General features: G+C 41.5%; 1 protein-coding gene across 5 annotated transcripts in view; it reads right to left on the bottom strand.

The window, feature by feature from the left end:
* The window catches only part of prom2 (prominin 2), an 88,812-nt gene that overhangs the window by 21,986 nt on the left and 51,910 nt on the right, over positions 1–14,916 (bottom strand). For all 5 annotated transcript variants that reach the window (XM_043712938.1, XM_043712937.1, XM_043712940.1 and 2 more), the window contains one exon: positions 12,412–12,503. In XM_043712938.1, the coding sequence (XP_043568873.1) occupies positions 12,412–12,503 (92 nt within the window). The remainder of the gene's footprint in view (positions 1–12,411; positions 12,504–14,916) is intronic.

Genomic DNA, 14,916 nt, shown 5'->3' with positions numbered 1-14,916 from the left:
CCTGGAGGAAGAACGCCTCATCTTCCACCTCGGAACACTTCAACCCCAGGGCATCAATGTGGACTTCACCAGTTTCCTCATTTCCCCTTCCCCCACCTTACTCCAGTTCCAACCTTCCAGCTCAGTGCCATCCTCATGATCTTCCTTCCCACCTATCCGCTCCACCCTCCTCTCCGACCTATCACCTTTATCCCCACCTCCATCCACCTATTGCACTCTTAGCTACCATCCCCACAGCCCCACTCCCCTTCCTATTTATCTCTCTACTCCAGAGGCTCCCAGCTTCATTCCTGATGAAGGGCTCCTGTCCGAAAAGTTGATTTTCCTGCTCCTTGGATGCTGCCTGACCTGCTGTGCTTTTCCAGCACCACTCTAATCTTGACTCTTATCTCCAGCATTTGCAGTCCTCACTTTCGCCTCTATATAGATCACGTCTACTGGTCTGTCCTGAGTTTTATACACAGAGTCATTGCATACAAAAGCCAGGAGGTTATGTTCAAACTATTTTTTAAAAAGCTCAGTGAGTATGCTGTTTTCATTCATGGACATGACACTTTATGAAAAATAAGAAGGGCAGTATTTTCCCCACCTACTTCAATAACAGTTTGGGGGCTCATCGTCTGAGATTTAGACGGTTTAGACAGATTCAATCAGAGATTTGGACAGGTACAAATTTGGGGTACAAAAGATCCCAGCAGATTTAAACACTTGGCAATTAGTGTTCTAGATCTTCAAATAAAACTTGTTTAATTTTGCTTTCTTGTGGTTGGTTAAATTAAAAGTGAGGGAAATGGCTCTTTAGATTGCTAAAGAGGTTCTAGGATTTGAAGATGCTGCCCAAGTTTACCAAGAAAGTTTAGAAAGGCAGAAGAAGACAGAGACTGTGTGATTTTGAGGTTAAGTTAATATAATTTTAATAAGTGTCCTATTGGAACAGCAAATTATTTTTACAGAGTTGGAGTCAGAAAGTAAGCAGTTAAGAGAAAGGGTGGGCTTAGGTTTGTGAATAGTTTTTGCTTAATGTTCAATTTTAGACTCAGAAAATAAATCAATGTTATTTTCTTTAAATAGTGGAATTTAAGAGTTCTCTGTCACTTGTTTTAGTTTAATTAACAGAAGGGTTTCACCTCCATGTCATAACTGTTATGAAGCAATAGGTCAAACCCCTCTGTTAATTAAACCAAACACCAGAAAACCTCGTCCCACCTCAATCTGTTCAAATGCGAGTGACAGAGAACTCCCAAATTCCACAATTTAAAGAAAATAACACCATGACGGCCAGAGTTTGTAATATGTCGAGAACAGTAATCCAGGCTGTGAGTTTCCTTAAATTGACCAACTAATGGCCAGTGGGAGAACTCACTGTCCAATTGAAGCAGCAGGTGGGCTCTCAAGGTTGAAAATTCAACTGCAGGAGCACCCCCAGCTAGGAGGATGCAGCAGCCTGTCTTTTCCAGTAAGAGACAATGCTCTCGGTGGAGGCTTCTTCTCTCCAACATTTAGACTGAAATAAAGAATTTGGCAGGTCAGGCCACCATTACGAAAGTGGTAGCTCTTGCACAGAGCATCCAGGATTTGTAGCTGAAGCCAGGTAGGCAGAGAGAGACTGCCTGCAGCACTGAAGCCCTGTCAACCCCTGGGTAGCAGCCTCCAAACATCTAGGCTATTCAAACAGATTGGTGTTGATCTGTAACATAACTCAACATTTGTCCCACCCGTACTTGTATTTTAACATCTATACTTTAAACTTTAAATCTGGTTAACATTATGGTAATGACCACTCCAGCAAGAAGATTCAAAATATTGTCTCTTGATATGCAACGGCATTACCATCACTGAGCTCCCACCGTCAACATTCTGGGGTTATCATTGAACAGAAACTGAACTGGAACTAGTCACATAAATACTAAGGCTACAGGACCTGATCAGAGGTTTGGTACCTTGTAGCAAGTAAGTCGCCTCCCAATTCCCCAAAGCCTGATAACTATCTACAAGGCACAACTCAGGAGTGTGACGGAAAACCCCTCAATTGCCTGGAGGAGTGCAGCTCCAAAAATGCTTAAGAAGCTTGACACCATTTAGGACAAAACAATCTGCTTGATTGGCACCACACCCACCAATATTCACTCCCTCCACTATTAACGGTTCAGTAGAGGCAGTGCATACCATCAACAAGATGAACTGTAGAAATTTACCACAGCTCCATGGACAGCACCTTCTAGATCCACAACCACTTACATCTAGAAGGACTAGGGCAGCAGATACATGGGAACACCACCACCTGTAAGTTCCCCTCCAAATGACACACCATCCTGACTTGGAAATGTATTGCTATTCCTTCAATGTTTCTGGGTCAAAATTCTGGAAGTCCTTCCCTGACAGCATAATGGGTCTATCTACATCAAATGGATTATAGCAGTTTAAAAGGGCTGCTTACCATCACCTTATCAAAAGCAACAGGGGATGGGCAACAAATGCTGGCCCAGCCAGCGATAACAATATCCCATGAACTAATAAGGAAAAGCACTAAATAATCTGTGTTCGTGATGTTGGTTGAGGATTGACATTGGCCAAGACACAAGGGATAACAATCATGCTCTTCACAATAGAGCAATGGAATCTTTTACAGCCCATAAACAGGCAGATGGAGTCTGCTAAATAAGAACCTGTGGTATCTGGGGCAAGGTACTGGCATTGATAAAGAATTGGCACACTGGCAAAAGATTAAGTGTGGGAATAAGGGAGTCTTTTTCAGTATGGCAGCTGATGAACAATGATCTTCCACAAGGGTCCCTGTTTAGATCACAACTATTCACGTTATATATTAACGATCTGGACAAAGGAGCTGAGGGCATTGTAGTTATATTTATGGATAACACAGAGACAGGTGGAGTGACAGGTATTGTTGAGGAGGTAGAGAGGCTGCAGAAGGAGTTAGGTGAAAGTGAGGACTGCCGAGGCTGGAGATTTCAAGAACGTGATGCTGGAAAAGTACAGCAGGTCAGGAAGCATCTGAGGAGCAGGAGAATTGATGTTTCAGTTAAAAGCCCTTGGAAATGAGGAAACTGGTCAAATCCACATTGATGCTGTGGGGTTGAAGAGTCCCAAGGCGGAAGATGAGGCGTGCTTCCTCCAGGCGTCAGGTGGTTAGCGAGTGGCAATGCAAAAGGACTTAGACAGATTAGGAGAGTGGGCAAAGAAGTGGCAGATGGAACACAGTGTGGGAAAGTGTGAGGTTATGCACTTTGGTAGGAACAATAGAGCCATAGACTGTTCCTAAATAGGGAAAGGGTTTGGAAATCTGAAGCACAAACAGACTTAAGAGTCCTCGTTCATGATTTTCTTAAGGTTAATATGTTGGTTCATTTGGCAGTTAGGAAGGCAAATGCAATATTTGCATTCATTTTGAGAGGGCTAGAATACAAGAGCTGGAATGTATTGCTGAGGCTGCATGAGGCTGTGCTGAGGAATATTGTGAGCAGTTACAGGCCCTGTATCTAAGGAGGGATAACCTTGGAGGGGGTCTGGGCAGGTTTACAATAATGATCCTGGGCTTGTCATATGAAGAGCGGTTGAGGACTCTGTGCCTGCACTCAGTGGATTTAGAAGGATCAGGGGGTGGGATCTGATTGAAACTTACAGAATACTGAGAGGCCTGGATCAGTGGAAGTGGAGAAGATGCTTCCATCCGTAGAAAAGACTAAGACCCGAGTGCCTAGCCTCAGAATGAAGGGACGAGATGAGAAGGAAGTTCTTCAGCCAGAGGGTGGTGGATCTGTGAAACTCATTACTGTAGAAGGCTGTGGAGGCCAAGTCATTGGGTGTATTTAAGACAGAGATTGATAGGTTCTTGATTATAAAGGGATCAAAGGTTACAGGAGGAAAACAGGAGAATGGGGTTGAGAAACATATTAGCCATGATCGAATGGTGGACTCAAATGGGTCAAATGGCCTAATTCTGCTCTTATGATCTTGCAGGCCTCTGTTCAACAATTCATCCAAAACATAGCACTCTCCCAGCTTGTACTGGACTGTCATTCTTCTTTTTGCCTTAAGCCCTCAAGTGGGACTCAAAACCAAACAAGTCAGAGACACGAGTGCAATCAGCTATACCACAGCTGACAATACCTTTCACGCAATAACTTTGGATAATAAACTCTTATCAATTTTCGGTTTTAATACCAGCTGATCTAGGATAAATTGCCATTTGCCGAAGAGAGACACAAGCTTCATCAATCCCTTTGCATGAGGACACGTTTCTTAATTGCAAAAATCCTGAAAGATCTGCCTCTAGTTTTTTTTTAAGACTTTGCCCTGCAGTCTTGAGTTCCCTAGGGGAACTAGTTGCTTTTTACTTAATCTAGCTGCAATACTTAATTTCTTGACAACTACAATAAATCTCTTCTTAATCTCAAGGAATACAATACTAGTTTGACCTCTTTTCATAATATGACATTGGGATTCTCGGTATTATTTTGGTGAATCTATGTGACACTCCCCCCATCAAAAATTTCCTAAGATGTGGGAATCGGAAGTCCGCAGTGAGACACTAGGTATGGCCGAACCAGAACGTTGTGTAGCTGAAGCATGGCGTTGTCCCCCTTGTGATTATTTTTAATTAACTTGTTCAGGTATGTTTTGACACACCGCCAGGGTAGGTGCAATAGGAAGGGACACTATCACTGAGTCACAAGATCCTTCTGATCCCCTTGTATTCTGGTCCATTAGATGTAAATTTTCAATTCAGCAAAAATGCAGAGCAGAGAATGATTAGATTAGATTCCCTACAGTGTGGAAACAGGCCCTTCGGCCCAACCAGTCCACACCGACCCTCCAAAGAGTAACCCACCCAGATGATTTCCCTCTGACTAATGCACCTAACACTATGGGCAATTTAGCATGGCCAATTCACCTCACCTGCACATCTTTGGAGTGTGGGAGGAAACCAGAGCACCCGGAGGAAACCAACGCAGACACGGGGAGAATGTGCAAGCTCCACACAGACAGTCGCCCAAGGCTGGAATTGAAGCTGGGTCGCTGGCGCTGTGAGGCAGCAGCGCTAACCACTGAGACATCATGCTGCCCCACGGCAGAATGGGAAATTTCAAATTGGGATCAGCATGTAACTGAAATTTACAGTTTAAATTCTCAAGTTCCAAATCTTAAAGCAGGATGTCCATTGGGAGAGCATTTGGGCTTAGTTAATAAAAGCTGACAAGCAGCAGGCTGGAACACAGCAAGCCAGGCAGCATCAGGAGCTGGAGAAGTTGACGTTTCGGGACTTCTTCAGGTTACACCTGAAATGTTGACTTCTCCAGCTCCTGATGCTGCCTGGCTTGCTGTGTTCTTTCAGCATCCTGTTTGTCTGCTTTGGATTCCAGCATCTGCAGGTTTTCTTGTCTCTAACTGAGTTAATAAAAGCAGCAGCTGGAAATGGTCCCTCTATAATGCAATTTAAAGGACCAAATTTCAGAGACATGGCTGCAGATGGCAGATTGGGATTGGTACACTGAAGCATACACAATATTTAGGAAGTACAGGAAGTTTGGAAAATGTGCAGGGTGACTCTGTTAATTAATGATGTTATTAGCACCATTGGGAAAGATGATGTAAGTTAGAAGTGTGGAAATGGTTTAGGTAGAGACGAGAAATAATAAAAGTTATGTGAATAGTGTACAGGCCTCCTAACAGTACCACATAGTCGGGTGAACCATAAAGGAAGAAACAATAGGAGCTTGTCAGATAATCATGGGAGATTTTTAATCTGTGTATAGACTGGAAAATTCAGATGAGTAAAAAGCAGATTAAGTCGGAATTCATAGTATGTTTTCAGAAGAGTTTCATAGAACAGTATGAGCCAACTACACCTGGTGTTACATAATCAGATAGGATCTAATTAATACTCTCATGATGAAGGCACCCCTACCGAGCCACAGCCATAATATAATTGAATTTTACACTCAATTTCAGGAATGGAGACATTTTAAAAAATTTAAATTAGAGCAATTGCGAAGGCATGAAAACAGCAAGCTGAAATGAATTAGACCATAACACTACGAAAGTACAAGGCATAGAAGCAAAGGTAGGCCATTTAGCCCATCAGGCCTGTCCTGCTATTCAATCTCACCCAATAATCCACAATTCCTCTTTCCCGCCTTCCTCCCATAACCACCTTACTGATTAAAAATCTGTCAATCTCAACAAATTGGCAAATTAGTTTACATAATAAGTCAATAGAGACACAGTGATAATATTTAAGGGAATATTTCAAAACAAGCAGAATAGATACATTCCAATGAGTCAGGAAATTCCAAGGGACGGTCCCCCCATCCTTTGTTAACAAGAAAGGTTTAAGAGAGTATCAAACTTAAAAAGAAAGGAAATAATTGTGAAGATTGAACATTATATAAAAATTAACAAAGAATGATCAAACCTTACTGAGGGAAAAATTTGAATACAAGAGAAAGTTAGCCAATAATATAAAAAAGTAGTAAGAGTTTCTATAAATACATAAAAAACAAAAAACAAAATGAGTCTGGAGGATTGAGTAAGAGATGACAGATAAAGTGAACAGGTATTTTGCATCAGTCATCACTATAGAGAATATATAGAGAGTAATATCCCAGTGGTAGCAATGAATCAGGAAATGGAAGGAAGGGAAAAACTCCAGAAAATCACAATCACCAGAGAAGTGGTGCAGAGCAAATTGTTATACAAGTGCCCAGATCCTAATGGACCTCATCCTAACGTCCTAAGAGATAGTAGCTAGTGAGATAGCTGATTCATTGGTTTTAATTTTCCAAAACTCCCTATATACGCAAAACATTCCATTCTATTGGCAGGTAATAAAAAAAGAGACAGGAAGCAGAGAATATAAGTCAGTTACATTAACATCTGTCATAAGGAGTATGTTAGAAGCTATTAATAAAGACATTATAGCAATGCACTTGGATAAATTTAAGGCAATCAGGTAGTGTCAACATGGTTTTGTGAAAGGGAAATCTTGCTTAACCAATCTCATGGAGTCATAGTGATGTACAGCATGGAAACAAACCTTTCGGCCCAATTCATCCATGCTGACCAGATATTCTAAATAAATCTAGTCCCATTTGCCAGCACTTGGCCCATATCCCTCTGAACTCTTCTTATTCATAAACATATCCAGATACTTTTAAATGTTGCAATTGTACCAGCCTCCACCACTTCTTCTGACAGGTCATTCCATATATGCACCATCCTCTGCAAGAGAAAAATGCCACTTATATCCCTTTTAAATCGTTCCCCTCTCACCTAAACCTATGTCCTCTAGTTTTAGACTCCCCTACCCCAGGGAAAAGACCTTGTCTATTTACCCTATCTATGCCCCTCATGATTTTATAAACCTCTGTAAGGTCACCCCTCAGCCTCTGACATTCCAGGGAAAATAGCCCCAACCTATTCAGCCTCTCCCTACAGCTCAAACCTTGCAGCCCTGGCAACACGCTTGCAAATCTTTTCTGGACCCTTTCAACTTTCATAACATTGTTCCTATAGCAAGGAGATTTATTAGAGTTTTTGAGGAAGTAACGTGTATTTTGGATAAAGGAAAACGTACTTAGACTCCCAGAAGCATTTGATACAGTACCATTGTATATAGTAAATAAAAGCTTATGATATAGGATGGCAGATTGACATTGATAGAATATTGTCAAAATTAGAGTGGTGCTGGAAAAGCACAGTAGGTCAGGCAGCATCAGAGGAGCAGGAAAATCGACATTTTGGGCAAAAGCCCTTCATCAGGAATGAGCAGAATATTGACTGGTGTCCAGGAAGCAGAAAGTAGGCATTAATGGATCTTTTCCGGCTAACAAGATGTAATTTGGAATTACTTGCATTTTGGAAAGTCAAATCAAGATGGTGAATGGTAGAGCTTTAAGGAGTGTAGTGGAACACAGGGATCTTGGAGTTTACGTTCATAGTTCTCTGAAAGTGGAGTCAAAGATAGACAGGGCAGTGAAGATGATTTTTGGCAGACTGGCCTCCATCAGTCAGGACATTGAGTATAGAAGTTGGGAAATTAAGTTGCAGTTATACAAGCTATTGGTGAGGCTGCACTTGTGTTCAGTTTTGGTCACCTTGTTATAGGAAGGATGTCATTAAACAGGAAAGAGTGCAAAAGAAATTTACTAGGAAGTTGCCTGGACTCAATAGTCGAGTTATAGGGAAAGGTTGGACAAGCTAGGACTTTTTTCTTTAGATCATAGGAGACTGAGGAGGGACCTTATAAAGGTGTAGAAGATCATGAGAGGCATGGATAGGGTGAATGCACTCAGTCTTTTTCTCAGGGTTGGCCAATTGAGGACTGGAGAACATCAATTTACGGTTAGAAGGGAAAGAATAAAAGGGAACCTGAGGGGCAATATTTTTACACAGAGGGTGGTACACATATGGAATAAGTTGCCAGTGGAGGAAGTTGAGGCAGGTACATTAATAATATTTAAAAGGCATTTGGACAAATACAGGAATAGGAAAGGATGAGAAGGATATGGGCCAAGTGCAGGGAAATGGGGTTAGCATGGTCAGACATTTTTGGTCGACATGGACTGGTTTGGGCCAAAAGGCCTGTTTCCGTGCTGTAGGACTCTATGAGTAATGTATCACAGAAGTCAGTGCTGGGATTCCAACTGTTTACAATTTATATAAAATCACTTGGATGAAGGGACAGAAGGTATGATTGTCAAATTTACTGACAGCACAAAGATAGAGAGTGAAGTAAATTGTGAAGAAGACATAAATAAGCTACAAAAATGTTTGGATAGGTTATGTAAGAGGGTAAGTATCTGACAAACGGAGTATAATGTGGGAACATGTGAAATCATCCATTTTGAAGAAATTAAAATAAATGTTTAACTGGTGAGAAATACCTGAGCTCTGAGCTGCAGAGGAATTGGGGTATAGGACTGCATGAATCACAAAAGGCTAGTGTGCAGGTACAGCAAGAAATGAGGAAAGCTAAAAGAATATTTTTTTTTGCAAGGGAACTCAATTTAAAAGATGAGAAGGGCACTGGAATCACACCTGGAGTACTATGCACAGTGATGGTCTGCTTATTTAAGGACAGATGTAATTACATTGGCAACAGTTCAGAGAAGATTCACCAGACTAATATCTAGAAAGGGTGGGTCATTTTATTAGGAAAGGCTGCAGAGGTTAGGCTTGCATCAACCTGGATATGGCATGCTTGCCTTCATGGGGCAGAGTATAAAAATTAGCAAGTCACGTTGCACCTATAGAATTTTAGTTTGGCCACATTTCGAATATTGTGTACAATTCTGGTCACCATAATACCTGAAGGTGATGGAGGCTTTGGAGAGGGTACAGAAACAATTTACCAGGAGGTTGCCTGGTTTGGAGGGTATTAGCTACGAGCAGAGATTGTACAAACTTGGACATCAAAGGCTGAGGGATGACCTGATAGAAGTTTACCAAATTATGACAGACATGGATAGAATGAATAGTCAGAGCCTTTTTCCCAGAGTAGAAACATCAATTACAAGGGGACATAGGGTGAAGGTAAAAGGTTCATTGAAGATGGGAGAGGCAGGTTTTTTTTACGCAGTGAATGGTAAGTGCCTGGAATGCACTGCCAGAGGAGGTGGTAGAAGCAGATACAATAGCCATGTTTAAGAGAAATTTTGACAAGAATAGGCGAGGAATAGAGGGATACAGGTTTTCGTTTGGAAAGGTGGCATGTGTCAGCACAGGCTTGGTGGGCCGAAGGGCCTGTTCCTGTGCTGTACTGTTCTTTGTTCTTAGGCCGAAAGGGCTGAATGACCTACTCTTCCTTTTTAAGATGTATGAAGAACATTTTAATGTAGCAGAGACTCTTAAAGCATTTGCAGTCAAATTCATATAGTATTTGAACAGTACTCCTTTAAATATAAAATGTGTAATTATTCTTTCACCAGAAGGTTTAACAGAATAAAACCGTCTCACTCTGGAGAAAGCTATATAAAGTTGTCCAAGTGTAAATCATACCGAGAAATATAAATATAAATTTGTCATGAGTCTGGCCCCGTGACTTATCTATAGACATCTAATATGAAAATCTAATTGAGAAGTTTTTTTTCTTGAGTTCTAAAGGCAGGTTTACATCTTATGGGCTTAATTATTCAGGATATAAACATTTTATTTCCTCTAAATCGGTCAGTTATAATGTTAATGTTTATCATCTAAAAAAACAATTTCTTAACTATCCTTGTTCGATTACAATGTCCTTGTTTAGGATTCAAGTTTCATGCCAACATTATAACTGCTCCTTCCCCGAGTCCACATTTCTATGGTGCCATGTCCATTGGAGTGAGAAACTCTGGTGGGATTAGACTGTCATTGTCTGCTTCATTTTTAAAATCAACACTGATGTGCTATTTTAATTCAGCAGACAGCTTCTGTCAAATCATTTCATTCAAGTCTTATGAATCTTCATCTTCAGTTTTCAGATAATAGGTTTTATCAAATAACTTCCGATCATTTTGCCGCACTTGATCAAATCTGTCATCATAGGGTCTGGATCGGTGTGGGAGATTCTCGACCGAGGGGTTACTGGTTAAAAAGAGAGTGTGTGGCCGATGCAAGAGAGATGAGGAGAAATTTCTTCTCACAGAGGGTCGTAAATCTTTGGAACTCTCCCTCAAAAGGCAGTGGAAGGACAATGTTCGAATATTTTAAAGGCAGAGGTAGTTAGTTTTGTGATAAGCAAGGAGTGAAATGTTATTGGGGTTAGTGGGAAATGTGAGCAATCAGATCTTATTGAATGGTGGAGCAGGCTTGAAGGGTAGAGTGATTTACAATCATTTCCAAGTCCTATGTTCACATTGTATCTCATCCATCTATCACATGGCACCTCTCCCTCCATGCCATTCCCCCATTTCAATTCCAACCCTGCCTTGCCATCCTTATCTTTCCTATTAATCCTATGCCATCCTTCTAGGAAATAATCCCTCCTATTAGAGTAACTTTATTACTGGGCACCCTTTATACTCTCCTCAACAAACCAGCTCAGGCCACTACCTTATCAATAATCACTGGCAGCTATACCTACAACACCAGCTTTAGTTCCTCAATGCACACCACTGCTGTAGGCACAGGTACTGCCCAAAAAATAAACCAACCCACACTATTTAACTAACCAATCAAAAACAACTGGACTTAAGAAAATGTGAGTATTATTGTTACAGATTTATCTGAGAATTGAAAAGAGGAAGCTAAAGGATCCATGCAATTCTGTGACAACTTGTATAACTTAGAGCACTAATTCCCAGAAGCACCTTTTCCTTAATCTCTCCAGTCTCACCACCGGGAACAGAACTTCACAGAAAGGGGAAGTTCCATGATCCTGAGGCTGCAGCAACAGAGTTAAAACTATGTGAATGAAGCTTTTTTGATGCAGTGGTAGTGTCCCTACCCCAGAGCCAGAAGGCCTTGGTTCAAGAATATCTGGTCTAGAGGTCAGATAATAGACCCTTTGGTCAAACTCATCCATGAAGACTAAGTTTCCCAAACTAACCTAGTCCCTTTACGTGCATTTGGCCCATATCCCCGCAAACCTTTTCGATTCATGTACCTATCCAAATGTCTTTTAAATATGTAACTGTACCTGCATCCACCACTTCCTCTGGTACATAGAGCCACCCTCTGTGTAAAAATGTTGTCACTCAGGTCCCTTATAAATCTTTTTCTTCCAATCTTAAAAGTATGCCCTCTGGTTTTGAATTTCCCCCCATGCTAGAGAAAAAAACATTTTCTAATCACCTTAGAATTTTCTAGTCCCTCTTGATTTTACAAACCTCTATAGGTCACCCCTCAACCTCTTACACCCCAGTGAAAAAAGTGCCAGCCTATCCAGCCTCTCCTTATAACACAAACCCTCCAGTCCAGGTAAGATCCTTGTAAATCTTTTCTGCACCCTCTCCAATTTAATAATATTCTTCCTATAGCAGGGCGACCACAACTGTACACAACACTCCAAAGTGCCCTCACTAATGTTCTGTACAACTGCAACGTGACATCCCAATTCTTATACTTAATGGTCTAAGCAATGAAGGCATGGGTGCAAATACCTTCTTTACCAACCTGTCTACCTGTGATGCAACTTTCAAGGAACCATATACCTGAACCCTAAGTCTCTCTGCTCTACTACACTTTCTAAGACCCGACCACTAACTACGCGAGTTCTGCTCTTGTTTGTCTAGTGTGTAATAACATCTTTGAACAGGTTGCTAAATAAAAACAAGAGTATAACGCTATGATTGGTTTAACGGTCTCCAATCCTTATTAACTCCAGAAACTCCTGTAAAACACAACAGTTTGTGGTAAATAGGGAGATAATTCAGATGCAGCTCCAGTTCTAATGTTAAAGGAATGTTCACTCACTTGTAAGTATTGTTGATGCTCAGATGGGTATCCTTCAGTCCAAGTATGTGTGCCAGGTTAAAGTTAGACATCAGCCCTGAGCTTTCAATTACCTGCAACACAAGAGAGGAATATACAGGTATCATATAGTTTCAGTACAGTCCTCTCCCCAGTTTGTGCCTGTCTCAGAATAATCTCCTGCACACAGTGCTGTGCACAAGAAGGAATAAGTTCTGATGAAGAGTCATCTAGACTCAAAACATTAGCTTACTCTCTCTCCATGGATGCTGTCTGACCCACTGTGATCTGCAGCATTTGCTGTTTTTAGGAAAGGTGAAATAATTGTTTGGCTTATTTCTGCTAATTCTGTTGTATCATTCTGATGATCAGCTGCCAGTCACTCACCCCTCCACACCCCTCACCAACCACTTTGATCCAACTCTTTCAGGTTTATTGGGCTCCTCTTTATTCTGCTTTATGTACACTGTCACCGTTTTGTGAGAAGGAATAGCATAACTGAGCCACAAAGTGCAGAGACAATATCCTACTTGGAGATCATGAGAAATAAACAATATCAGAATTCAATTGAAATGAAATTCAGGTAAAGTGTAGCGCCCAATAAAATATCAAGTTCAGTTGACTTTTCTTCAGAAGTGGTCTGGACTTTAGTCTCAATAAAATCTCACCAGTTTTATATTAATATCAAGTTAAGGTTATCCCATGCAGTGTACAAAATAAAAAGGCTGCATTTGATCATGTTCCAACTGCAAGAGTACACCACCTATTGCAGCTATTAAGACATCTGTATTTGCCATTTAATGGCATATTATACAACCAGATTTGGCATCCAATTACCACTTGTAATTTGCTTTCAACCATGCTGATATTTGTGCAAAGGTGAGAAAGGGAAGGGAACAGGGCTGAACAGACAGATCAGCCACAAGTATTAGAATGCTTTGGTTCCTAGCAGATTGACACCCTCTAAATAATACTTCAGGATATTCATAGGATAGTACTCTGCACAGACATTATATAGAACCCTGTGTTAGAACCGTGCATGCAGGATGAAGACAAAGACATCTAAAAGTTGGCACCAGGAATTACAGCGAAATTAAAAAGCTTCACAGTATGGTTGAAATCTACTTAATTTAACAGGAGAGAAATCTAAAGGGAGATTCGAAAGAGATGTTTGAGTTTTAATTGAATAAATAAGGAGAAACTGTATCCATTGGCAGGAAGGTTAGCAACCAGAGAACACTCATCATTAAATTCCTGCAATGTTGAAACAGGCCATTTGGCCCAACAAGTCCACACCAAACCTTGGAAAAATGTCCCACCCAAACCCATGTCCCTACCCTATTACATTTCCACTGACTAACTGACACATAGCTGGACACTATGGGCAATTTAGATTAGATTAGATTAGATTGGATTAGATTAGATTAGATTACTTACAGTGTGGAAACAGGCCCTTCGGCCCAACAAGTCCACACCGCCCCGCCAAAGCGCAACCCACCCATACCCCTACATTTACCCCTTACCTAACACTACGGGCAATTTAGCATGGCCAATTCATCTGACCTGCACATCTTTGGACTCTAGGAGGAAACCAGAGCACCTGGAGGAAACCCATGCAAAACCGGGGAGAACATACAAACGCTACACAGACAGTCGCCCGAGGCTGGAATTGAACCTGGGTCCCTAGCACTGTGAGGCAGAAGGGCTAAACACTGAGCCACATGTTTACATGTATTTATATAGTCATTGAATAAACATATGGATGATGATGGAATAGTGTAGATTAGAACATAGAACATAGAAGAATACAGCGCAGTACAGGCCCTTTGGCCCTCGATGTTGCGCCGATCCAAGCCCACCTAACCTACACTAGCCCACTATCCTCCATATGCCTATCCAATGCCCGCTTAAATGCCCATAAAGAGGGAGAGTCCACCACTGCTACTGGCAGGGCATTCCATGAACTCACGACTCGCTGAGTAAAGAACCTACCCCTAACATCTGTCCTATACCTACCACCCCTTAATTTAAAGCTATGCTCCCTCGTAATAGCTGACTCCATACATGGAAAAAGGTTCTCACGGTCAACCCTATCTAAACCCCTAATCATCTTGTACACCTCTATCAAGACACCCCTAAACCTTCTTTTCTCCAATGAAAACAACACCAAGTGCCTCAGCCTTTCCTCATACGATCTTCCTACCATACCAGGCAACACCCTGGTAAACCTCCTCTGCACCCGTTCCAGTGCCTCCACATCCTTCCGATTGTATGGCGACCAAAACTGCACACAATACTCCAGATGCGGCCGCACCAGAGCCTTATACAACTGCAACATGATCTCAGGACTCCGGAACTCAATTCCTCTACCAAGGTTAGTTGGGCTTTAGATTGGTTCCACAGGTTGGCGCAACATCATGGGCTGAAGGGCCTGTACTGCGCTGTAATGTCCTATGTTCTATGTTCTAACACAAATCAATGGCAGAAGAACCAGAGGAGAAATGTGGA

This window comes from Chiloscyllium plagiosum, chromosome 22 (genome assembly GCF_004010195.1).
Source record: "Chiloscyllium plagiosum isolate BGI_BamShark_2017 chromosome 22, ASM401019v2, whole genome shotgun sequence".
NCBI lineage: Eukaryota > Metazoa > Chordata > Chondrichthyes > Orectolobiformes > Hemiscylliidae > Chiloscyllium > Chiloscyllium plagiosum.
The sequence above is the reverse complement of the archived record's forward strand: the minus strand, read 5'-3'. Positions and strand labels throughout refer to the sequence as shown.